General features: G+C 40.5%; 1 protein-coding gene across 1 annotated transcript; it reads right to left on the minus strand.

The window, feature by feature from the left end:
- Nucleotides 1-1,295: 1,295 nt before the first annotated feature.
- Nucleotides 1,296-27,213, minus strand: lancl2 (LanC lantibiotic synthetase component C-like 2 (bacterial)). Its single transcript, XM_005460457.4, has 11 exons — nt 27,104-27,213; nt 26,758-26,876; nt 25,790-25,992; nt 19,845-19,962; nt 19,380-19,587; nt 17,094-17,241; nt 11,556-11,702; nt 9,047-9,229; nt 6,469-6,645; nt 5,024-5,096; nt 1,296-2,530 (listed from the first exon to the last, which is right to left on the minus strand). Exons 3-11 carry the CDS (start codon nt 25,952-25,954, stop codon nt 2,454-2,456), a joined length of 1,296 nt encoding a protein of 431 aa, XP_005460514.1. The 5' UTR covers nt 25,955-25,992; nt 26,758-26,876; nt 27,104-27,213; the 3' UTR covers nt 1,296-2,453.
- Between the last annotated feature and the right edge of the window lie 677 nt (nt 27,214-27,890).

Consider the following 27,890-nt stretch of genomic DNA (forward strand, 5'->3'; position numbering starts at 1 on the left):
GCTGGAGGAGGTGGCCAGGGAGAGGGAGGTCTGGGTTTCTCTGCTTTAGCACAACCCCGGATCAGCAGAAGAAGATGGACTGAATTATATGTTGTTCAACTTTCAACCATTTGAACCTTATAGTCATGCTTCTTCCAACAGATCCATTACCAAAATGAAACCAGTGCTAAAAGAAATGTGACCAGGAACTGCAAATCATTTTTTCTTGTATAAATGAAGAAGTAATTTTAATCTGCAATTGGTTCAAAATGCAAAAAAAAAAAAAAAAAAAAAAGTTTTCAAGACCATAGCAAAGTAGATGTGATGTAGTGCTCCAAACTTGTCCAACTGTTTGAGCTGATTTTTGAATCTATAGTTCTTTAATAAATATACCTGACTTGTATAAATCAGATCCGAAAGACACTTTTTCCTAAACACAGTCTACTGAGTTGTTCAGTGGTGTCAAACAAAACCTGACAGAAAGAAGAAACCACATGCAGCCAGTCACTAATAGAAGTTGAAGAGGTTTTGACACTTTCATTAGCACTGGGCTGAATAATCCAAGCAGATGTTTGAACATTTTCGAGCCAGTACATACAAGTTTGACCCCGTTTTTATTTCACAAAAACCAAATTCATTCAGTTTTGCACTTGGCTAATGTTTTTTTCCCTCTTTGAGATGTATGCTAGGCAATTATTTAGCCTTTAAAAAGATCGAAATTAGTCAAAGCCCAGTATTGCCGAAATATACATGTTATGACATCAATTGCAAAGTTGACACTAAAACTGTGAATCACTACAATAATTGGAACATGTATTTTTATAACAGAAAAACTGCAGACGGACTTTACAGCTGACGGTCAGCTTGACAGCACTGAGCTACTTTATACTTGTTAATAAAATAAAAGAGGGCAAAGAAACATATTGCCTACTATGTGATCAACACGTGAAGAACTGAAACAGCACACCTAAATACAGGAAGAATAACTACTACACTGGCACACAATGAGGCACCAAAAGCCAATAACAGTGAGCATGCCACAACAGCTTTAGTTTATTTGACAGAGATGCACATCTTCACACATACACACACACCCACACTTGCTCTCTTGGCCCAAGTGCTACAATATTAAAGGCTGAGTGCTTAGAATGTGCTCCTGTGACCATGCCCAGCTGGCAATAATGTGTTGATGGGGAGCCATGAGGTCCATGTCTTTTTCTCAGCACATTATAGGCGAGTTCTGACAGCGTTCCAACATCAGATCCAGTGTCTATCTTCAACGAGAGAAAAAGAGGCAATACGATGGTCGCACTCCATCGATTTACTGCTTCTTTTATTTTTACTACACCTACATAAGTGAACGTGTAGTTTTGTCCAAAAACATTCCCTGTAAATTTTTAATCACAGAAAAGCTAACCATGTCTTTAATCCAACAAATAATGAATCACTTGCATTTCCAGTCTGAATGTCTAATATTGGTCACTACTTATGCATGACCAAGGCTGAAAGTTTTATCAAAGTACACTGCTCAAAAAAATTAGGGGAACACTTTATGATCTCAGAATAAAACAGTCAATTAAACGTCTTGTAAGTATAAATCATGGTCAACTAATTTCATCTGTTTTGGTGAATGTGGCAACAATGGAAAAGCAACAAGAAGACAACGCCCAAAACGGGAATGGTTTTGCAGGTTGTAGCCACAGACCAATGCTCTCCTTTTAATCCTCATGACTGATTTTTCCCAGATACCACAGAAACTGGGAGGTCTGCCACATGCCCCATGTGAACATGAGAGGATGTTCACATGTGAAATACTGAAACAGACCTGAATGTTTGGTATCAGGATGAAATCCACATATCTAATGTCAGACTTCATGCTGGAGCAAGCCCTGGGATCCTCTTGGTGCACAACAATGTCTGTCCTCCACTGGCCAGAATGAAGGCAGTTCCAGGATGATCAAGGCACTGATGCCACTGATAGCCTCCCATGCTTCTCAGATATGAAGATTCTCTGGAAAATTATGCACTGGTCCATCGAAACCCACCAAATAGTGCTACACACTGTCCAGAAGTTTACTGATGCCATGATCCAAGTCCAGAACAAGATTTAAAGACACCAGCTAAGAGCGCATGTAGGCTCACGGGGACCACACATACTGCTGAGCCACATTATGACGCAGGTCAGATGAGCCAGTGATTTCTATTTTTAAACTTTGATTTTTGGTGTGGTTTCTAAATTCAAACCCGCAAAGGGTTGATGACATTGGTTCTCACTGTTAGTAGATCATTTTGTTCTCAAGAAAATTACGAAATTTATGTCACTAAAGATTTTCAGTGTGAGCATTTCATTTATCAAGATCCAATGTGTGATTTAAACGTTCCCCTAATTTTTTTGAGCAGTGTACCTTTAAAGGAAAGTTAACTTGAAAATATTAAGCCTCCCCTTCGTAATCCAAAGTCAAGGGGCTGTCAGGTCAAAGTTCAAAGGCAGGGAAACACGAAGCTTCTGGGTTTTCCATCTCCGATAAGTAGTGGATGGCTCCTGCCATACCTAAGTGGAGAAACAGACATTACTGCTGAATACACATTTCACCGTATGAAATTTTTGCTGCTTTCAAGCCAGAGGAGAGTTTATGTGAGAAAAATAATTGTAAACAAATATATAACCTACACACACATAGCAAAAAGTCAGTGAAAAGACTACTTCTAAATGTCTGAACAATGCTGAGCTTTGGTTGAAAAGTGAAAGGTGAAAAGCAATCTGCTAAAGTTGTTGAAAAAGCCGTCTCCTTTACACCTATTTTTGGTTGGAGAGCAAAAGAGTGCTCTTCTGCCTTCAGACCTCTGAAAGCTCCTCAGACAGCCAACAGATTCAAAACGTTTGTTATAATGCAGCTATGCTAACTATCCCATCCGCTGCAATAGATCACAGTAACTTCTGACTGACCAGAGGCTTGTACAAATAAGCTTACCATGCAACACACGATGAGACAGAGTTTAATGAGAAACATCATATACTGTACATCATCTGGTACCTAGAGTGGATGTTATGATCTGATCATAACCATTTCACAACCAAATAACCAATTGCATGTGGCTAAGTGTCATCTAGACATCTACTAAATTACAGACCTCTAATCAACAGAAAATGCTTATTAGATAAACACAAAGGTTTATCTACTGAGGAACTTTTATTCATATACTGCATTTATTCTTTTCTATTCTTACTGACTATGCAAAGCACTTCAGATTTCAAGTCACATTTAAGCACAATTCATACATCAGTTTATTTTATATACTTTAAGCACTTCATCTACCTTTCATCCATTTAGATTAGATTTATATTCAATTTAGATTCACAAATAAAACTACTGTAAGATGCTTGTCTTTGAACTGTGGGAGGAATCTATAGCACCCGTGCAGGCACAGGAAGAAACACCACATCTCCACACAGGAACGTTTTTGAATGACAGGGCTCGCAAAATTTCAAAATCCCTTCGGGCAGGCACTCTTCAGTCTTTGGTAGCCCAAAATAAATTTAAGTAGCCCGAATAAAAAAGAGAGCAATTTTTTAATGTTTTGTTTCCTTTACAATATTATACATTAAAGTATAATATTGTAACGGAAACAAAAATTAATCAGAAAATTATTAAAATACAAATCACAACAACTGTATAAAAATTACTACTTGTTTCTAATTGAACAGAAATTTCTATGAACTTGTAAGAACTGTGTAGAACATGAATCAGTCTGTGTCAGATCCTGAATCTGAAATTTCCACTGAAGTCAAGGGTAAGGGGTGAGTGGAACCAAGATCGAGGCCATTTGCTTTTTGAAGTTTGCAAAGACTGCTAAATTTTGACAATGGTAGTTCACTCTTTGCAACATAGTACGCTTTGGAAAGATTTTTCAGGACTTCTGCTTGTGCTTGGTTTATTTTTAGTATGTTTTTTGCAATTGCTGTTTGTTCTGGGAAAGATATTGCAGACTGGGCAATAATGCATTTCTTGCATTTCTCATGGGTTCTGATGGGGTCTTTCTTAAAATTACTGGTCCCAGTAACAAAGGCGCTTGGCGACTCAGATATCGAGGGAAACTCACGACACACCTGGCAGAACATCATGTTATTTAGCTCGTCATATTTGAGCCACATAAATTCTTTTGTCCATGAAACCAAAAAAGCTGAGCTTTCTTTTTGCCTCAGCCTGATTTGTCATAACTTTTCCGTTTTGTGGTAGGCTTTTCATTGGCTCCCCCTTCTTCACCCTGACCTGTCTTATTTGGCTCAGCAGAACTAAAATACCGGCGTAAATCCTGCTGCTTTTACACACGTACTTACATAACGGTCAGCGATTCTCTGTGCAATCAACCTCTCACATGTTTAAGCTTGCTGTGGGAGATTTCACTTGTCAGGTTTGAATAGTAAGCTAATGAGTGATAAGACGATGTCAGAGGAATTGGTGAGCAATTAATCGTCACTCACCAATCAGTGCTGCCGCTCTCTACACACCGTTCGCGCGATCGCAAAGTGAAAGTGAAAGCAAAAAACAAGCACAAATTCAAACGCGATTTCAATATGTCACATATTGACAGAGGCTCATCGATGCCAATGACATAATTACCCAGCTACATTTGCGAAAGAATGCAAAAGCATTGACATATATTTTTCCTATGATAGCCCGACGGGCAGGGCTGAGATAGATTTTGGTAGCCCGACTGGAAAAATCGCTAGCCCCGGGGCTAGCGATTTTGCGAGCCCTGTATGAGGCCATAGTGCTAACCACTTCCACACTGTGCTACAGGGGTGAATGGCTGAAATAAGGTCATATTCCATAATTCCTGATGTGACATTACACACATGTGGAAATGTAAGGAAAATATCATCCATTACAACTTTAGACAGACGGAAGAAGATGCAGACAGAAATCCCCCCCCCCCCCAAAAAAACAGACTTCTTATTACATTAATTAAGAGGAAATAGTTCTGAGAAGACAGGACAAAGACAAAAGCAATGTGAAATATTAAATCAATACGAATTAGGTACCTTCAAAAAGGGAGTATGGTCTGTCTGGGATACGACACCCATGTGTCCCGTAGTCCAAACACCACTCGGCAAACTGTTAGAATATAAAAACAAGAGTACACGTGAACATCCTTCTTTCTTAAAAAACAAAAAAAATAGACTTGCTTTGATAAGTCTTCAGTTTTCAACCTAAAATAACTTGCTGTTCTGCTCTTCTGCCAAATGTGAGGGACACACATGAATCATGTAATAAAACTGGCTCATTAAGGTCACTTTACAAACAAATTTTTCAAAAAGCCCAACTTCTACAGTACAAACAAACATGTTTACAGTCTGGTTGCTATAGTAATGACAGATGCACTGACCAAGCTGGGTAACGAGTGGAAAGACTACATGATAAATTCCACGCCGGACCTCCTTTAGAAAAAGCTCGCATGAGACAGAGACAGCGCTGGGCAGTATGACCAAAAATTTGTATGGTAACATTTCCATGGTATTGTTAAAGACTCTTGTAGTTCCCCAGTACATCATGATATATAGTGAGCCTTAATATAAGAAACAAGGAATAAAACCACGGTGGCACGGTGGTTAGACCCCGGCCACCATCAGGCCGGGGTTTTTCTGTGTGGAGTTTGCATGTTCTTCCCGTGTTTGCGTGGGTTCCCTCCGGGTACTCTGGCTTCCTCCCACCGTCCAAAGACATGCAGCTTGTGGGGATAGGTTAATTGGATAATCGAAATTGTCAATAGGTGTGAATGAGCGAGTGAATGTGAGTGTGAATGGTTGTCTGTCCCTGTGTGTTGGCCCTGCGACAGACTGGCGACCTGTCCAGGGTGTACCCCGCCTCTCGCCCTATGACAGCTGGAATAGGCTCCCGCGACCCTGAAAAGGATAAGCGGAAGCGAATGGATGGATGGATGGAATAAAAAAAACTCCATTTGGACTCACTCTTTCAAAGATAGTGGCACAAAAATTCCTTTTAAGTAAAACATTGTCAGCCACCCAGTTCCCTCTTACTGTTAAATAACCAAAATGTCTAGAAAGGAGATGCAGCTCATCTCTTAGCCACACGTCATCTGTTAACAGTCTATTATACCACCATGCTGTCTGACAGTGTACTGTTTTACATTTGCAGTTACTGGTGTTTCGAAGCATACATGTTTACCACAACTACACACGTTGAAAAGCTGCTGTGTCACATGATTAGAAAAACGAGTAAGAAGACTGTACAGTTACAGGTCTTCTCTCAACAGGCTTCGCGGTGCTCTGGTGTCCAATACGAACATACATTTAATGCCACAACGGACGTTATGTCTGTTAAGCAGGGCAGCTTAAAGTATTCAGAAAAAAATCATATCACGCACGAATCGACAAGAGTTTTAACCACGGCATCTTTAAAGCCACTTCTTGCTTGTGCATATTTAGTCTACTATTCAGAATGCTTTTTTGTTTAACCTCGGCCTTACCTTGCAGGCGCGGTGCAGGTATTTCTTCTCCTTGGTGAGCTTGTAGAGAGACAGGAAGGTGTATCCGTTGCCAGCGGTTCCATGGCAAATACCGTAGCCTTTTCTGAGCAGGCCCCGCTGCCATATCACCTCACCACACTCTACAGCCTCCTTCAGGTACTTTTCTTCTTTAAAAATCTACCAAGACACAGGATGAAGCCCACAGGATAGTCAAACCTTGTCAACCTTTCAACACCTACTGCCAACTCATAACAGATGCAGTCAGCATTTTGACATTTTTTGTTAAATATCTTAACCATTTAGAAAAAAAACAAACAAAAAAACCACACTGCATTCTGTATGTGAAAACACTTTGTTCATAATCTCAAAGCATCGTCAACCCAAGGCAACCAACAGTAAATGTAACCCCTGTATCAGACAGCCCATATAATATCTACAAACCATCTTCCTGACGCTGTATGGTCCTAGCAGAGGAGATAAAGGCTCAGCCTACATAAAAACTAAATGTAACCACACAGCCAGATCTCATTTCAAAGAAATAAATCTAATCTAAAGCGATGCTACTTCAACTCATAACTGAGGTGACAGACGACCTATCAGACATGTATGAAGCTGACAGGACGCAGTACGAGTACAGTGCAGACCTGACAGTGTGCCTGATTGGATACGATTATATAAGCCAGTCTCCCACAGCTGTGTGAGGTTCGTGATGGCGTCAAGCAGGGAGTGCTTTGAAAAGCTGCATTCTACAGAGCTGCCATGTAATGTAGAAGAAATTGTATCCGGCCCCACCTCTCTCTCTATTATTATTAGCTTTTAGCTGTAACACAGAAATATCAGCTACAGGAAAGTATAAGGGAAAAGAAAGAATCCACTATTAACAACCTGTGCTTTTTAAAAATGATTTGAAAGTCATCCAACTAGCCAATCTTATAAACTGCTGCAGCGCTCTCATTTCGAACACACCAACAGCTCACGTTCTGTTTCAGAATTCTGAAAGCAGAACCACGTACTCTCACCTTTCCTACTAATCCCGAGAATTCCTCTCACACAGCAAGGCACAAGTCACCTATTACAGCTACCAACTAGATCCACTCCTACAAACCTGACTATATGTGACATGCAGACGAATCCTTAGCTACACACCATGGTTAAAGTAACTTCAGCCATGTTGGTTTTGTACGAGCTGATGTTTCTGCGGTGAACTCTGATGCTGCTAAAATGAGCTCCGGATGTATTCTTCCATTGCAACCTTCAGGGGTACTCACCAACGTCACTCCACAAGGGGTGATAACAAGCTGGAAGATTCTAGCTATTTTAGGAAGCAGTGACCGCTGACTGTCTGAAAACAACTTTATGTCTGTATGGATTTGGTGATAACAACTGATATCATCCTGCCTTAATGAGTCTAACGGTTCAAGCAGTGTTCTTGTCATGGACGTGTGATCAGAAGAAAGCCTGTCTCCCATCTGGATGTTGTGTAGAAGGCGCCAAATATGCTGAATTGGTAAAAGGGCAGCAGGCGGGCTGGTTCAGAACCCTGACTCTTCTGCTACAAATAGATGCACCATGGGGTGCTCAAATATGGAAGGCTTTCATGAATACAATGTTTTCTGTATGGGAGCATCTGTTCCTTTAAAAGTCGCTGAATGTGGCTTGCCAACGTGCTGGTTTCATAGGCGCTAACGCAGCCCTCCATCAGAGAGGCAGTGATGCATGTCGGATGGTACCTCTCTTCTTTAGTCTGAAGGATGTGACATCCATTTTTTTCAGTTATCAGACTGCAGAACAAAGCAGTGTTTTCTGGATCATTTTGATGTATGGCTGCTTCTTTGCATCCAAGCAACACTGTCAGAGCCATAAAGTAATGTAATAGGTCTTGACTGAGACTATGAATATGACATAGTATGCCTACTGTTGTCAAATAATTGCCAAATTAGTCCAAACATCACATTTATGGAAATCTGGCACAGTGAAGGAGAACTTTAAGCCCTAATAATGGAGCATCTCTCTGTGATAATACATCACCATTATTCTGCCTGATGAACAGGATCATATTTTCTGAAATCGTTCAGTTTGCTGTCCATTATTGTAAAAACACAACTCCATCAGTGGGAGCACAACGTGTGCATGCTGCATAGTTTCAACAGCCGATCTGAAATCTCCCACTAACAAAATATGTGGCAGTTTAAATGCTCCTCGTGTGACAACAAACGGCACAATTGTTGTGTTCTGTTAATAGCGGAACATTGTTAAGTGCAGTGCTTTGTTCACTTTGCCAAAACAAAAAGCAGTGTCTCATTAGTGAGAGCAAAATGCCAGAATGGCAGCACACTGGCTGTGATGTAGCTTCCTAATGGACCAAGAAAAAAAAGGAAATTAGCCAAAGTGTTAGACGCCAGGCGAAACAAAATCCCATCAGCAACATGATTTTTCTTTGACGTGGCAAATAATACATGCTTCACAAATATGTTTAACACAATAAACTGTTCATGCAGTGTAGAGCTGTGCCACAAGGTGGCAGTGTTGTTTGTGCGTGTTAGACAGACAGGGTGGCTGCTGACCGCAGAACTCTCACCTTATGGGCCATGATAAGCATATGGATAACACCGGGCGCTCCGTGGCACCAGTGGACCAGCCGGTCGCTCTCGTTGCTCAGGGATGAAGGGAAGTTTCCTGAACGAAACCTCTTGTGGCGGACGTAGTCGATGCTGGGGCGAACCAATTCTGACAGGATGTCTGGATGGACTTTTGCTCCAGGCTAAAGGAACAGAGTTTAATTTCAATTCTACTGTTCAGATCTACATTTACAGAATTTTCTTTAAATGCCCCAAAAGGAGGTGACTATCACCTTACCTAATGGCAGCAGAAAAGTTGGTGAAACACAGATTCAAATCAGAGCAGATGTTTGTAAGATCTAAATGGACTCAGCACATACTTTGATCGCCATAGTAATGAATTATTCATACAGAGAAAGATGGGTTCTCATGTGTTAATGAGAACATTAATGAACAGGAGAGGAAACACTAAAGTCTGTGGATAGATATCAGTGAGCTACTTTAAATTAGGCTTTTGCTATTGTTATAAATCACAAGATGATTAATGGAATCATCTTCATCTTTGTTGCCATGGCGCTCTGCCGTGTGGCGACCCATTGCACCATCTTTTTGTTTTCTTACTCAGTCAGATTTTGCTACTTATAGTGTTTTCTGATTTATTTTGGCCAAGGGAGAGTCACAATGTTTCCATATGAAAATTTTTGCCTTTATCCGACAGTGAAAGCAAAGAGTGACAGAAAAGCTGGAAGAGGGAGACAAGAGGCAAAGTGCTGCTCCCCCGCCATACTGCATATGGTCGCCTGCTCAACCCCTGAGCTAAACTGGCACCCCACAGGTACAAATAGTTACATGGTAAGGTAAATGAGATAGGTAAATCTGAGTGTACAGCAATGAATTTTCAAATAAAAGCACGTCCAATAGATTTATGTAACTATCTGGAACAGTTTATAACTTCACTATAAGCACATGTTAGTGTGCGGCCGTGAGGGTGCGTATGACTTTTTGTCTGTGTGTGCCAATCCCTGGCCAGCACCAGAAATGCTGAAAATCATCTGATTCCAGTCCCTGGTTGGTCGCTCGTGTCTCTCTACGGTCCAGACCTTATCTGTATCTTTGACCTTTTATGGTACTGACATTAGTGTCAACTTTTATCATAATTAGAGTATGAATTCTTGTCTTCTGGTGAAAACACGTTTCATTAGGTTACTTTAAACTTCTGGCTGCCAACGTCTAATAAGCCTACTAAGCCTAGGTTTAAGTAAGCATTTATAGCCCATAGACATACACACAATACAATCTCAAGACATATCTGAACTCAGCTGTGTGGCTGCACTGTTAAGTAATATATTTGTTGTGACTATTTTCATTGCTTGAAAACTGATAAATGATGACTTTCCCTATAATGGTACAGAGAAGGTCACATGCACACAGTAATATACTGTATGCATGTGACAGCTGGGATAAGCTTGAGTCCCCCTGCGACCATGAATTTGACATCTGTGCATATATCTAAAATACATTTCTAGCTGCTAACAATACCCAGTATGATTTGAATGCACAGTGGGAACACTTTGGTCGTTCTTTGCAGGCCATGCTTTGGCAGGATTTCACACAAAACTGTTTTATCTGAGCCACCAGCAACACTTGCATGATGTCTGCCTGCAGAAAGTCTCAGCTCCTCTACTGGCTTTAAGCCCGGAACAGTAAGAAACAACAGACATTAAGCAAACCTTAAATCAATGACTTACTGATTGCCAACACCACTAATCAAACAGTTCTTCTTCCAAATACCGAATACTGATAAAGAGTCTATCTGCCCAAATCTATAATCAATAACAGATTTCAGCCCATTCTGATATAACAGCACTAAGGAAAACATAATCCTTCAGCTGCCACTTTCATTCTTTCAGGTAAAGTAAAATTCATACTTGGTGCTTTTATTATATATTTTTTTCAGTAAACATATACAGAAAAAATGAGTACAGAGAAATCTGGATCCAGTCTCTGGCCTCTCTTAATTGTTTTTTCCTCAACAATTAGTTTGCAGTGCTCACAAAGAAGGTGGCAGGTGGCTTGTAGCATGGGCTGCAGGTGAGAGCTGTCAGCAAAAATACAGAGCTGATTCAACAACGCTGACACTGCAAGCACATTACCTGGATTCACTTATATGGATGTCACTTTGTGCATTTATGTGTGTGTTTCTGTCTACAGTATACAATTGTGTGTTCTTATATACAAGTAATATTAAATGTTACTCTAGAATGAAAGTCAGTCTATTTGGAATAAAACATGAATGCATATAATAAATACTTTAATTTCTCTGATGTAGCAGAATGTGTTTACTGTGTATCATCAACAAGAAGATCAGAACCTTTGAGTGTTTCTCCATAAATAACCACATGACAGATAAAAGTAGCTTTTGCAATACTTTCGAACTTATTTATATAGAGGAATAAAATAATCTCTGGATTAATTCTCGCTTTTAAAAACCCACTGACTTTGAACAGACAGCTTTCCGTTTTCTCCTACCTGCATCAGCATGTAATAGATGCCGGCCAGGCCGTGGGCAGCGCCGATGTACTGCTTCTTGTGCCACTCATAGAGGAGTGGACAGCGATCAGTCTTCTTCTGCTCTGCTGACATGTTCTTACCAGATTCCACAATGGCTGTGACCACCTGATGTTCAGAGAGAGAAAGAGTCAGAAAAATAAAGGAGAAAGGATTTAGCCTAAGAACCTTTGAACTCACATTTGAACCCAAACACACAGTTTGGCAGAAACTGATATCAAAATTTTACTACAGAGCTCAGAGAGTGGAGTGTTAGCATTCATTATAAAACTATAAAAACGACATGACCTGGGAGACACCATTTCTACTCTTGCAAAACTATACTTTTTCTTTACTATTTCTCTGACAGCCTCATGGATAGAACAATGGCAGAGAGAGGGCACAATAAGGCTGGTCAGTGGACGATAGGCTTAGCCTTTCAACAATCGTTTTTACAAAAGCAATTTATTTATTTGCCCCTGATTAATTTTTCTAATAATGCTGGTTGAAGCCAAGAGAAGCATTCAACAGAAAAAAATATTAGCGCTGTTTTAACGGCACCCTCCTCAGAGTGCGCCCAAATGCAGTGATTTGTTTAGTCAAACTCATAACAGAAAGAAAGAAAGGCAGCAGCCTAAAAAAACATTTTATTTAAATAAAAACAAAAACCCCAAAATGGTGGGGAGGGAAACAAAGAGAAACTCGCTTCTTTTTTCCACTCTAAACGTGTTTACAGGTCGTTCCAGTGTTTATCTGACGTAATGTTTAGTCTTTTGTGTGATTTGGTGCATCTCAAATGAATAAATGAGTAATCCACAAAAAGTAGCTATATTAATACTGAAACAAACAAGAAAAGGAGCTAAAATATTCCCCCCAAACAAAACGTATAAATTCTAAACACGCAAATCAGTCTGTGCATGATCACATTGCCCATCAAAAGGTCACCTGCATGGATATATCACCTGTCATTGGTTATTGGACTGACGATTGTCGGTTGGAACATTTTTACATATCTCCCAACCTTCGGGCACAATACATTGGATTTAATCGAAGTGAGATTGTAGGCAGGTTAAACTTCAGTCAAACTCACCTTCATTTCTAATCAAACATAGGAAACAAACACGACTAAATTCTCTCGATTTTAAATACTTTGACGTCTAGCACAGAGCCTCCAACTGATCAAACTATATGATAAAAACCTAGATAAATGTGGTCTAATTTACACTGTGCCAATTTACAACAACCATCTCACATCACTTAACAAAATTCCCTTTTGTTCGACGATTAGCCTCTTTCACAATAAAGTACGGATCCATTTTAATTAATTGCGATGCCAAAGCTTGAATAAAAAACAGAGTCAAATGACTCTAAGCACTCTAATCATTTGATTTTAACTCTAAGCATAAAATCTTGAGGACAGTCTTTCATCACAATAAAACATGACACAAAATAATACTTTAAATAGGATAAGCAAAAAGCAGACAGACATACAAAACGACACACACATCAGCCAACAGGGAACAGACAAGGACGGGCAATGGATGGCTAAATGATTCCAATAACAGGAAGCATTTTACTGTTATTTCTTGTCAAAGTGCAACTGTGCAGAATCACAGCTGTCCCAAGAGAAAAGAGAAAGAGAGAATAAAAGAATAAAAATCACAGTCTGAAAATAGAAAATCGTAGAACACGACAAGCCTTTGTTTAGTGTCTTATTTTAGAATATTAGGACTGCTCTTTTGAAAACATGCGTTTGTGCCTCCCGTTAGTGGTGTCAGTTACACTAAACAATCAGAAACCCTGGAATATTTCATCTAACTATGCTTGTATAACTAATTCTGGCCACCACGCTCAGTGTGTCTATGACAACAACATTGCATGCCTAACATTATGACTGCGGGTGTTGTATTTTGTGTCTTGTCTGCAAATACCTCATTCTGAACAGAAAGAGAACATCATTTATCAGCTCACTAATATGATACAAACCTCTGAGAGCTAAAGAATTATCCATAACATTAAATCAGGGTTAGATTAAGAGATTGAGGGATTTAAATTCAACGAGACTGCTGCACACCAGCTACTAAGGTTTATGTGCAGCAGGGTGTTATTCGAGGGATTTCTTTATGCTCTTCCATTTAGCAACAGCTAAAGCTGGAACAGTTTCTCCAAAGCCCCAAACAACCTGGATTAAACTGAGGCGTTGGCAGGTGGAAGGAGCAGAACTTTGTCTTCCACTGATTGATCGATGAGGTGATTAGGATGACACGTGGCTGCTCGATCAGCCTCAGATATGTTTCTGTTTACTTTCTTTAAAGGAGAGAAGACACATTTACACTAACATGAGAAACTATGTGTTAATCTTCCACCTTTAGGTATACTGGCTAATTTTTTTCTTTATATTTGGACACCCTGGCAGGGTGAGACAGAAGCAAAAAATTATTATGGCCTACAATTTATAATCGAACTTCCAAGAAAGTTGGGACGCTGAGTAAAAGGTAAAACAGCATGCTATGATTTGCAAAGCTCATAAGGCCTTATTTTATTCACTACCGAACATAGAAACCATATCAAATGTTTAAACTAAGACAACTGAAACTGAGACTTATTGTTTATATTCCTCAACATAAAACTGTGAAGACTGAATATGTCATCAACTACAGTGCATAATATCATCAAAACATCAACATTTCTGCAGATGAGGCTGAAATCAGTACTGGTTGTTTGCGATCTCTGGAACTTCAGGTGGTCTGCCGTAAAAACAAGCATGATTCTGTCATGGAGATCACTCCATTGTGTATGAAACACAGCCACCTACTCGGGGCCAAAGCTCATTTAAAATGGACTGAGACAAAGTAGAAGACTGTTCTGTGGTCAGACAAACCAAAATCTGAAGTTCTTTTTGGAAAACATGGACACAACATCCTCTGCAGTGGATCCCGTCCACATGATGTGTTTTTCAGGGAAGATCTTCCATATTTAGAATTGAAGATGGATCCCAAGTTAGCTACACTTCTGCTTGATAGGACGAAACCAGCAAAAAAAGCATGGGGGACTAAAATTGCAGCTTCATCATAACCATCGCAATATTCAAATGTCTGCACCAAGCTGCACCAACACAAATGGACTAAACTGCTTAGAGATGACGATTTCTTCTCATGGTAATATTTACATTTCAAAATTGTGCTGAGGGCATTTGACAAGTTACTGTGTTTTTCTATAATCATGTTTTCTGGACGTTCTGCTTAGATATATACAGTAATATACAGTAGCCTATATGTGGAACTGAAGGGACTCGGAGTTCTGAGTCAGCAGTATATCATGTCCCCAAGCAAGAGAGTGAAGAAAAACAGTTCTGCAGCAGCAGCACTGCCTCCATCATGGCAGGACAGATTTACATTCCCTGTTCATTACACAGGGAATGTATTATACATTACACAGATCTATGAAGCTCCATGAAGACCTATACCACTCATGTGCACTGTCTGTAGCTGTCCATTTCTCTGTGACAGAATCCTTCCTATTATGGAGTTGACCTTTTTTAGCGTACGACTGACTGGTTTAGCTTAATAATTTAAAACTGCTACTCTAACAGGGTTCTCAACCCATCTTATAATTTAAATTATTTTAACATTGCACTATAGAGAACAGAAAAACCTGACAGGCTGGCATTTGAAACACAAACACATGTACACTGTTGGGTATTCATATCTTGTGGGGACATCTAATTGACATAATGCTTTCCCTAGCCGCTTACCCTAACCCAGAAAAATGAATGCCTAACCCTTACCATAACCCAACTGTAACCCTGTCACTAAAAACACATTTTGAGTCTCAAAAATGCCTTTAAACTTGTGGGGACCAGGATTTTGGTCCCCATAAGGGCTGCTGGTCCACACAAGTATAGTAAACTTTCAATTTTGGTCCCCACAAAGATATGAATACACGCTCTAACACACACTTACTCAGGGAATCAGTCAGGGGGGAAAAACACATAACTAGCAAACCATAGAGATCTCTCTAATAGCTGAGACACACACAGACAACAATGCAGCAGAACAAGATTGAAAACAGAGAGCAAAGATCTGTGCATGAGAAAAAGAAATAAAAGCATCTATAAAGAGCGTCCTGGAGGAGAGCCACTGTTTGGTAAAGCCTGCAGAGTGCTGAGTGTTGTTGTGTGGTGACAGGTATACGAGCACAGCTGACGATGAGATGAACAGCAGTGCAGCACTGCAGGAAACTGGGTGCTTTGGGGCATCCGATTTTTATTCCTTATTTGGCCATAAAAGTACTTTTATCTACCAATTCTGAGAACAACGATAGCTTGTGTGTGCCCGCTACTGCCCACTCTCTCACCCCTTTTCTCACTTTGTGTGTGTGTTTGTGTGAAAATGAGTGAGAAATCGGGTACAGTATATGTATTTCAGTCTGGCGCTATACCAAATGGTGACAGCTGGTCTTGCAGTGAGTGTGTGTTCCTAAATAAATAACCAAAGAATAGGAGAGATTATTATTCACAGTGTGTTTGAGTTTACATGCTTTGATTTTGGGTCCCATGTCCGCTGGGCTCTGGTACCGTCTACCGCCAACGCTCTCCAAGAAGTCTTTGCTAATAACAAGGTCAGAGTCAGGAACAACATCCAAAGTGTTATTATTTTTACCTGATCCTGAACTGCACCTCACACTTTTGTTTGAGACATCAACTTTGTTGCTAAACTAAAAGGTTTGGCATGGCTGTCATTAAATACTTATACTAACTTAATGTAACTGCAACAATACTAGGCTACTCTGCAACTATCCTAACACTTCAGTATCAGTCTTGTCAACAAATTATAAAGTTACGATTTGGATTATCTGCCACCGTGTCAGTGTTTTAAAGCAACTTTTAATTAAAGGAGTTTAAGTACTTGAGTTTACCATTTTGTTCTGGTATTAAACCCTCTGTTGGGAATCATTTGATTCTACAGCTGTTGGTACATCACTGGTCAAACTGATAACTCAGTACTTTACCTTCTAGTCTAAATACGTTACTTGTTGGTCCAAAAATTCAACAGGCCAGTAACTAAAGCGCTGTGTGCGACCTAAGTGACAGCATGGTGACTATGTTTATGAGTAAGACATCATACTAACAATTAAAAAAAAAAACCATAATTTAAAAGTGCAGTAAACAAATTGCAGCATTATGGAGATTTCTGTCTCAAAATGAAGTTCAAGGCCAAATAAGGAATTTATCCTGATTTTCATAGAGCAGGTATCTGGAGCATTAATATTAATCCTATCCTCCCTCAAAGAGCTGGATCAGATATTGGTGAAAATGAGCCAATTCAGGGCTGAACACTTCAGTACAGTTCTGTATCGTTTACAACACCATACACGACCAGCAGAATACCCTTGCAAGACAGGGAGAATGTAAACAAACAACATGACATAACATTATGTCTTTATTATTATTAAAAATAATGCCTACTATCTATCTATCTATAATTTAAAGTGGAGAAAGTTGACATGTGCAAGTCTCACCTTTGTAATGGTGTCCTCATCCACAGTGTCTGCGCCGATCTCTTTGTTAACATACAGCAAAGCATAAAGGTATCCGGCACGACCATACAGCAGCTCATCTGGTAAATCAGAGTCTGGACTCAACACAGACCGCTGAAGCTGAAGAAGCCTGATGGAGAAACATAACAATCACTGACAAGGATGAGGCTGGGGTACAGATCAAGCACAGAATTTTTTTTCACCTGAGCCGTGGGGGATAATATTCATTCCCTATCCTGACCACAATTACTGCAGCTCCTCACAGCACCAGTAAATGTGGATTTGTTTCAGTAATTAAAAAAACAAAACAAAAAACGGTATTATTCTCACTGACACGCTCATTATTTTATCTTGGTGGTCTTCTAGAATTAGTATCCACGATATCGGACATAGCTCTCCAATTTGAGCATATGATCAAAGATGAGACATCTTAAGTGCAGTTAAGACTTAGCCTTCTTGGAGGTTTTTCATGCCACGACCAAGACCAAGGGGGGAGCCTCAGCTGGCAGCTCTCAGCTTGCCTGCGACGGCATGGGGCCATTTTGTGGATGCCCGGCATATAATTGTAGATCGGATGGAGCTTGCCTTGGAGGACCACCATCAAAGCTTCATAGGGGACCAGATGGAGTCTGAGGACTAGCCGTTCGCCTACGCCAGGCGGTGACACGGTGGCCAGGTGGCTGTGGCCCAGCCCTGCTGAGGGGAAGGAGCGCCTGGTGGAGACAGTCGCCGCTTAAGCAGTTTGTTGGAGGGGCTCCTAGTCGGAACGGCAGAGTGGATGCGTTGCCTCCGGCCCACAAGATTGGAGGCAGCAGTCACACCAGCGGAGGATCACCTGTCGTGTGTGCATGCGGGCATACGCAAAAAATCCCGTGCCTGACATATCCATTAATTCAAGTCAATTTAGTTTTTATTTATACTGTGCCAAATCACAACAACAGTCGCACCACTTGTACAAAAGAGGGGCTAGACTCAATTTCCACCAGGAGATAAAGTGGTTGTATTACTCCCTCCTTCTAGTTCAAAGTTACTCGCCAAGTGACAAGGGCCCTTTGTGGTGAGTGGAGGACATTGACTATGAGGTGGTACCATCGGACAGGGGAGGAACCCCACAGATACATCACCTCAAACTCCTCAAAGCATGGAGAGAGGTTGAAACTGCTACACTGGTGAGCCTGGTGAACAAAAGAGATGAGTTGGGACTGGAGGTGCCAAATTCCACCATTTCCACCTCAAAAAATAGCCATCGTATCCTGGTGAGACAGTTCTTGGGGCTGGCTGGTTCCTACCATTGGTTTATGCCTGACTTTGTGGACCTGATCAGCTCCATGACTGATCTCACCTGAAAGGAAGTCCCAGAACTGGTCCAGTGGATATAGCAGTGCCAGGCGGTGTTCGTACAGGTAAACGAACCTCTGCTTCACACTCCTCACTTGTCTCTCCCTTTTATTCAGCCTCAAACAGAGGTCTGGGGGCAGTTTTGTCCCAGTAGGTAAAGGAGGGCCCGACCACCCAGTCGTATACATCACAAGGAAATGGAACGGGAGGCCAAGTACAGCACGGTGGAGAAGAAGTGCCTGGCCAGGAGGTGGGCGGTCGACTCCCTCTTCAAAGGCTAAGCTGGATGGCTCCCTGGCCTAAGTCAGGTGATGGGGGTATGAGGTGGGAGGAGTAAAGAAGTGGGTTCAGGTTGTGGTGTCAGGGGAGGCTGGCCCACAAAGCTGTTCTCCATTACCTGGCCATGCCTTCCCTACTTCAGTAGGATACTGGGACCTGATGGGAGAGCTGTGCTGCACGGAATGAGGCAGCTGGAAAGCTGCATGAGCAAGAAACAAATCGCAAATAAAGTCAGTGAGGTATCCATAGCACTGTGTGCTTTGGGTCCTTTCTACCACATGGGCCTTTCATGGAATGTGCAGTCAATTAAAAAAAAATACTGTCAGCTTCCCGTGCTTCTATATTGCTTCGTTCTGAAGTCATTGCCTTCACAAACTTGCTTCTTTACACTGCCCGCCCAGTGGGGTGACCAAAAAACAAACAAACTCCAAAGCAAAACCGGTAATAGCCTACCATCAAAGCCTACATGGGGCTGCGAAAGCAATCCTGTCTGTATGGATGCCAAATTATAGCACTTATGTCACTGACTAAATTTTCATTGTATATATGGGGTTTATAAAGTGCACAGTAGCATTAGGATTTCACCAGAGGCTCCATTTACTCTGCTACTCTTTCAGATAAAGATCGAGCATCTCAAGCAATCCCTCTAACCTGGACAGACACTCTTTGCTGTCAGTCGTGTTATTCAGTTTGTGGTGGACCACCGCACCCACTGCCAGAGGCCCTGCGTCACCACATAGAAATGTCACTTTGCGCCCATTCAGGATCCTCATGGTCCTCTTCACGTAGTCAAGGGCTCTATGCAGGTGGGAGGCCTCATTTGAGACCCGGTGCAGTTGAAGGTACAGCAATGCAATGCCTGTAGTGAAAAGAAAAGACACAGTTAGGTCCATAAGTATTTGGACAATGACAGGATTTTTGGTATTTTTGTGGCTGTACACCACCACTGTGGATTTTAAATCAAACAGTCTAGATGTAACCGAGTACCAACTTTGAGTTTTAATTCAGATGTATTCCACTAACCACTTAGGAATTACAGACATTTTTAACCTCCTAGGACCGGGCGTCCACATATGTGGACATCTCTTCAAGTTTTTAGAGTGGTCAGGGACAGACCTGTCCAGCCGGTGTAGGTGGAGAAGTCATGGGGGTCGGCTGTCTTTAGGCCTTCCTCCATCTGCTGAAGGAGATCTTTGATCTTACTCTGGAGCTTCTTCTGAAAGGATGTGCTAACCTGAAGAGAGAATACATTTATAAACTCCAGTGCAGGGTTTACACCAGAAAAGTTGTCAGACTCAAGAGCTGCACTATCCATCAGCTATAAAGCTAAATGCCGATTCTGTGGTGGCACAGATGGAACAACAGAGCTGCATTTGAAGGGAACAGCAGGAAGATAAAGTAACATGCACTGGGAGACAGAATCATATTTAACCTTGTTTATACACAGAGCACTGATCTGATACGAACCGCAGAGACTGGGACAGTTTTTCAAAGTAAAGAAACATTAGGCTGGACGTAAACATTGCTTTCCTGACACTGTAAAAGAAAATAGAATAAATAAATGTACCAAAATCATACATTTACTAAATTTGAATGTCTTGGTCAAATAAATAAAATGAGAAGTGAAAAGAAGTATGCTCTTCAGCTTATTTATTTGCACTAGTTTCATTTCAGATGAGTAACTTTTTATTTTGAATGTGCTCATAGTCATGCCATTTTCTCCTTTCTCTGGTGTTGACACCGAGTCAAATCGATCACAAACAACCACTTCAGTTTCCAAGTCAGGATTAGAACAATATGTAATGTTTTTATCCAAGTAGGTTGAGCGAGCTCATGAGATGCATGTCTATATGTGATCTGCCAATACCAGTGTAATACCAGCAGTGGCAAATCTAATAAATGCTCAGATATAAGTTCATGGTCCAACCTTTTTACCATTAGGAATCATTTAGGCAAATGTTAATTAGGTTGTTTTCCACAAGGCCCAGCTTTTTACTTATTTAACATCATGGGTCAGGCCATGCTTTAAAGGCTGATTTGATTGTGGATGTGAAATGAACAAATTCTCAACAGAATCCATTCACACTGAATAACCTACAATGTGAATGGGCTGAAAAGTAGGGCAGGGCAACATTCTGAATCAAACTGCTTTTTCACACAGGGCCATGTAGGTTTGGATTTTTCCCCCCTTAATAACAAACACCTTCATTTAGAAACTACATGTTTATTCGTGTTATCTTTGTCTAACATTTAAATTTGTTTGATGAACTGAAACATTTAAGTGTGACAAACATACAAAAAAAATTATTCTAACAAGCTTGAAAGTCAATATTTGGTACGGCGACCTTTATTGAAGTCTCTTGTGCAAGCTTTCCTGTAACAGTCTTTAAATATTCTTGTGGAATAGGTTTCTTGAAGGATATTCCAAAGTTTTCTTTGGATGTTGGCTGCCCTTTGCTCCATTCTGTCAAGATGTTTCAACTCTTGCTCTGGGGAGGCCAATCCATGACTGATAATGTTCCTTTGTGTACTTTTTTCTAACCAACTATGCTTTTGAGTTGAATCATTGTCCTGCTGAAAAATGAAGCCATTGCCAGTCAGATACTTTTCAGATGGATACTGCGTGGTAGATTAAAATCTGAAAGCACTTTCCTGCATTCATAAAAGCATCCATTTTTAAATGATCCCCAACATCACTCCATTAAATGAAGCTGCAAGTCAGACAGATCCTCCACCATGTTTTACAGATGGATGTAGACATTTACTGTTGTACCTTTCTCTTGACCTCCTCCACACATCATGAATAATGATACTGCGGAATCATCACTCCATAAGATCTGTTTCCACTGATTTTTTTCTCCAGTTCTTGTGTAACCTGGCATGTTTCAGGCTTTTCTTTGTCTAACCCCTAACCCTTTAAAATGGCTTCTTGACAGCCACTCTTTTATTGAGACCATTTCTAATGATGCTTTGGTGAACAGTAGGTGGATCAACTAATAGCTCTTGAGGGATCATCCTGTTAAAAAAAATACAATCTTTTATGCCTGTCAAATTGTTATGCGTAGATGGAACAGTGGTTCATCCTTTGAGTTAGGTGACTTTATTACGCTTAAATAATTTATAAGTCAGTATTAAGTGGCTTAAAACACACACACACACACACTAACATACACCTGAAAATATTCAGATACAAGAACTGGATTGAAAACGAAAAAAGCAGCCAATTTGCATTGAAAAAGACAGAACTATTACTAACCTGGCTCCTTGGAAGAAAAATACAAAGAAATAGTATACACACACATTGGTATTATGTTAGCATAGAAATAAGACAATTTAATATATGTTAAAGTGCATTCTGCTCTAAATCAGTAGCTCGTCACAGAGAAAAATCTGTTTTCCCCCAGTATAGCTTTGTCTGACCAGAGTCCTCGAACAAAGAGGACTGTGACCAAGGCTGTCTGTTCTCTCTGCTCTGCATCAGTTCGACGAGGGGCTCGATGGTGAAGGAAAAGAACACAGTGACAGACACATGAATAAATGGTACTGTTCTGCATAACAATGGAATTTTCAGAAAAGCCAAAGAGGAGAATGAGGCCTTTAATGAGACAGTGACACAATGCTAAAAATCTACAGCTCTGATTCAAGGCAACATAACAGTGTTTTACAATTCATTAGCAGACATCGGTAATGGATCCATTTTAGAGAATATTTGTATATCTGGAGATTTTGTGGCAAATACTATTAAATTAAAAGGAAAATACATGAGCATATTTAAGCCTGCCTAGTGAGCTTCTTCCTGTTGTTGAATTTCAACGAACACGAAGCACATTCCAACTGCTGCAGTCCACGATGGTGGAGTTGAATTTTTGTCTTATTGTGGGTCAAACTACTTTCTGAGGAGACAGCTGAATGATATCATGGACCACAACATGAGTAAAGGTAGGGAAACACAAGGAGCACCTGGTATTAGCAGTGAATAAACTTTCATTACAATAAAAGAAAAGAAGGGGGGCTGCTGATATACCTCAACTGCCAACAATTATACATAGTGCTATAGAGTTAGCTCCTGGGCTTTCGTATCTAATTTCAGGCACTGCCAGTCAGCAAACGGCTGTGTACAGCATCTCACCCAATCCTGTGAGAGTATGTTCATGCACATATTCTGAACATAGTTTCACAATTACCACAACAAATTGATAAGTTGCTACGTTCTTGAACTTCCAAAGCTATTAAATTCTGTTTCACAGAATCATAAAGTTCTTGGCAGTCTTTGGGTATCTAATAACTCTCACTGAATTTATGACGTGGTTGCGAAATAATACAAGAACATTACAGATGCAAAATGCAGGTAACAGGTAAACTACATGTCTGTAATGGTGAATACAGTTTTCAAAATGCCAATACACATTTACAGCAGCCAAGCTTTGTCTGAAAATACAAAAAGCTCAACATAACAGCAAACGAGCTTTCTTGAAAATTCATTGACGGCCAAAAAACTCTTCTCTCTCTCTTTTTGTAACCAACTCCAAACTCTTAATATTTTTCTTGCTTTTTAAAAACATGAATAAGAGTGCAGGATTAAATTATATTTAGGTATAAAGATGTAAAGATAATAACTTGAATAACTTGAACTTAAAAACAGACAACGTAACGTCCAATGTGCCGTATATTCTGTTCTATGGTGATAACCTTCCTAAAAACACTGGAGATGAGTTATTTTGTTGGGTAAAACCAACTCCATATGGTTTACTTTCACTTGAGGGATTCAAAATTATATTATTATATTAAAATTATACTTTGACTACTATACTTACGATACGATTATATTTGGTGAAGCATACCTGTCAATGGGAAAAAAACATGTGGAATTTAATTGCAGATTTATTTATTTTTTTATTTTTGCTTATGTGAAAGAAACCTCCGAGATGTCAGTTCAGACCGTAACACCAGCTTCACCGATTATTACTGTACTGTAATATGTGTACCCAGAGGACCCAGACGAGGAAACTAAAAAAACAAACAAAAACCAACTGTATTTTTTACTTACTTCGACAAAAAGTGACTAGCTTTGTAACATTACTGCATTTAGACTGATGACAGACGCAAACCACAGCCATAGCTGGATTTTTCGTTTTTATGGGCTGATGGTTGTCTTTTTTTTTCTTTTTCTTTTTTTTCCCGTAACGGTATAAACACTGAAAGGTGGTGGATTGGCCAGATGCTGGGAGATGTGTAAAAATAACTCAATTGTTTGGTGGTGGCTATTGCGGAGCTTCCACAGATTCAGTAACATTAGCAAGTGGTGGAGGCCAGCAGATGCAACACGCTGGCAGGTGGATGACGGAAAGGCAGGAGGAGCAGAGACCCGAGGCGGTGAACTGAACTTCAGGTAAGAAGTTATGACCTGCAGTCTATCTGGGTCAGATATAAACCAAGTTTAGGTGGAGTTTATTTGATGTTGAACTTGTTTTATCTTATTTTATTTATAAGGTTAGTTATTAGAGTCTCCAACCGTCCTGTAAAAAACGGAATCTTCTCGTATTCAGAGTAAATATTGCGCGTTTGGTATTGAGGTGAAACGGAACACAGTTTGTCCCGGACTTCAGCTACAATGAAAAAGACACAAAGCTGGAATTATTCTGTGTCTTTGCTGCACAGCTGCCTCTTCTTCTCTCATTCTCTCCCTCTCCCTCTCCTGTTTCAACTTCAATCATGAAACTGATCAATGATCAGCTGATCGGCTTTTCTCTCTTGTTTGTTTATCGCCCACTTTGCGTCAGAAACAGGAAACCGGATGTCGCGCTAAACAACAGCAGCACGTTTAAGCTTAAACAGCTGTTGTTAGAATTTATTTAATATTAATTTCTAGTATCAGCTGATGTTTGCTGGAGCCACAGCTGTAAAGCTGCTGGTCATGATATCGGTTTGGATATGTGGTGAGAGGGAAACATGCAGATGAAACCAGGAGATGTCCTTACTGAATCATCAGAGCTGAACAGGTGATGGAGAAACAGGTTTACCTTTTAGGTGACATGAATGAGTTGAAGGGAAGTTATGAACTGTTTCTGAGAGACAAATAACACCAGGATCCTTTTCTAAGTAGCTGACAGCTGGTAACTGTGCAGGGGCGGGTCTAGCAAAGTTTTGCCAGGGGGGCAGGTAGGGCATTAACAGGGAGAGGGGGGCACAAAGAAATACTTTTCTTTCTTATTCTCATTTAAAATGTCTAGCTTTTAACAAATAATTATCTGAATCTTACAACAAACGTTTTCATCTGATGTAAAATGTATAGAAATCCATTATTGTACATAGTAATTTTTTTAGGGTCCCATCATAATTTCTTCAGAAGTAGCTAAGTACTGTAAATGATGCCAGTATTTTCCCACATTTTCTAGATACTGTACCAGTACTGTGTGTGAAATGCCATCAAAAAGTCAATTAAGTTTTATTCTTTCTCACCTGTCTTTCTATCTCCTTTCACTTTTTAAAGGTTGCCATGTTAGAAAAAATATTTTGCCCTGCCATGCTGTTTATGATGTGGCAAATGAATGGTTTATGAAAATATATCTAAATCTGTCATCAGTAATCAGTAATGATCATGTCTCACCTCTAGTGTTCTCTGTCTTAATTTCAGGTTTTCACCATGTGTTGTAGATAGTTCAGGAGGTTAACTCGACCAAGCAGTCTACTTTCGGGTACTGTTTAGAATACCAGAATAGGGAGGATGGTGTAGGTTTAAGTTTATTAGATTGATACATATATACCAACAAGACAGTGTACATCACTGTGACAACAGCGTTTGTTTTCATTCAAAGGATTTATGGTTTTTCCTATAATACCTGGTGGGCCGGTCTCTAGTCAAAATGCCCGGGCCGATTTTTTGCCCCAGTCCAGCCCTGACCACAGCTAAGACATTATATGCGCTAACATAAACAAACCCCTTTCAATGTCAGGTACTCCCACACCGTAACAGTCCCGTAGTATTAACAACAAGCCTGGGCCAAGCTAGCTTTACTTTCTGTTAGCAGATGTGAAAACCAAAATGAGGGAAAACATCTCACCTTTCCTTCCGAATCAAGGGGGTCATTGCAAACTACATCCGCTCCAGAGTTGGAGGTGAGGCCTCCTTGGTCCCAGTCGGGATATGGGTTTGAAAAAGAGCGCTCCTCCATCTCTGCGTCTGTAGCCGAGATCAACTTCAGTCGCTTGGACATGTTATCTCCCATCTCTACGGCGGCTCGGCAAGGCCAAATATCTCAGTACGCTGTAGAGCGATTATAGTGGAAATAAAAAAATCGCCTTACAGAAATATTGTTTTAAACCACACTAAAGTGATATTAAATACTATGTAAGTGGAATGTAACCAATAAAAGGACCATGTAGTGTATTTATGTTTTGTCTAATGCCATTGACATACAAAAGAAGCTACAGGACAACATGCGTTTATTAATCGATGAAATTAAAAAGCATGCAAAGCTACCCTTGCTTATATTTGATTCACACAAAATATCGTTTAAAGCTTTACTCATTTTACATTAAAAGTCCTCATTTTTCATTCAGGCTCGGTTTCCTTGAGTACTATTTTAAAGGCATATTCTACACTGCAGTTTCTGTTATTCCCCAGAAATGTATTTTTGCTTTGCATTGCACAGACCAAAAGAATACTGGATGTAACTTCAGCTGAAAGTTCGAAATAGAACACAAACAAACTGAACACGTTCAAAATCAAGTTTTACAAACATGAAGTACTGCATTTAACATCCGAGGGTATAAAAAACTTTAATGAATGTCACCTTGGATAGGCTGACTGTTGTTAAATTGAGAGCTTAATGAATAATGCCATGAGTAATACACCTTCTTTGGAACTAAATGTGACGCTTAAGTTTGCGCAATGAGACGTCTGAATGGGAAAGGAGAACAATTGTTGCTACACTGTAGTAGCCCAAACAGCAGGTCGTTATATTAGCAACAACAGCTGCGATGCTAAAGTGCTGCAGGTAATACCAGGTGGAGCCAGAATTGGGCTTACCAAAGGGATCAGCAGGCTGTCCGATCAGCAGTGTGCGGGGCTTTCACAGCTCGTTTGTCGGTTGCGGCAGCCTCCAGCCTCCGAGCAGCGTCTCTAGGCACCCCGGAGTCCAGCCTCTCCTATTTTCCGGTGAATAGAAAGAAGTGTGAGCCGCAGTCTAAGTGCACCGGCAGGCAGCCATGTGTCACCGCATCACCGTGTCTCTCCCTGCCTCTCTTCCTCAGCATCCTCCTCACTGAGCGCACATCGGATTGCTGCCGATGCCAAATCAGTAACACTCACCCCCACCCCTACACACACACACAGAAACCCCGACGGTTTGTACACAGACCACGGGCGTAACCACCTCACTGACACAGACTTCCCCTCCAGCAGCCGCCCGGTGCCCGTCAGTACCCAGCAGCCCAGTCCGGTAGCTGACTCCCATGTAAATGGTGACAGATGGTGTTAGTGTGTGATACCATGCTGCCCGGATTAAGCAATATAACAAACCACCACCCCTCCCTTTCTCCCTCCTGACAAATTCCACAAATAACCCTCTTTCATCCATTCATCCTGTTTCCCATTTCCTTTTTCTTAAGATTTGAAATGAAATACATAAGAGAAAAGGCTCTACCTCCAATAAACAGAAGCCAAAACTTTGTTGCTCTTCTAAAGATGCACATTTTAGCTGCATCTCGGTTGCACTTTAAGAGACAAATGCTTTTTGGATTCCATTTTTGAAGTTGCTGACCACAAGCTAGAACTATTAGTGCAATCGGAGCACTAATGGTTCAGCTGTTTGATTCAGCTGTTTCCACATCTGTCGTTTCCCTTGTATCTCCAGAGCACCGCTTCATCCCAATATACAGCAGGACCTCTAAAGCAGTTTGAAGCTGCTTTCCAGGGAAACTTTCAGTCTCTTCAGCCAAAGAAACTGATGATCACTAAAAGATTTTTCTGAAAAAGAGCCATCCATGGGAGTAAACATCTTTTTGAGCGCTGTGGACAGGTTAAATGGAGTTTAGGGGAATTTTGAACACTGGGCACTTTATTTCCTTTATTCTGGTGGATTTGCAAAGTGTAGCTTCTCAGTTTATGGTAGAAAACAATCCAGTTTCACCTACTACTAGTCATTCTCAGCTTTTTCCATT

This window comes from Oreochromis niloticus, linkage group LG9 (genome assembly GCF_001858045.2).
Source record: "Oreochromis niloticus isolate F11D_XX linkage group LG9, O_niloticus_UMD_NMBU, whole genome shotgun sequence".
NCBI lineage: Eukaryota > Metazoa > Chordata > Actinopteri > Cichliformes > Cichlidae > Oreochromis > Oreochromis niloticus.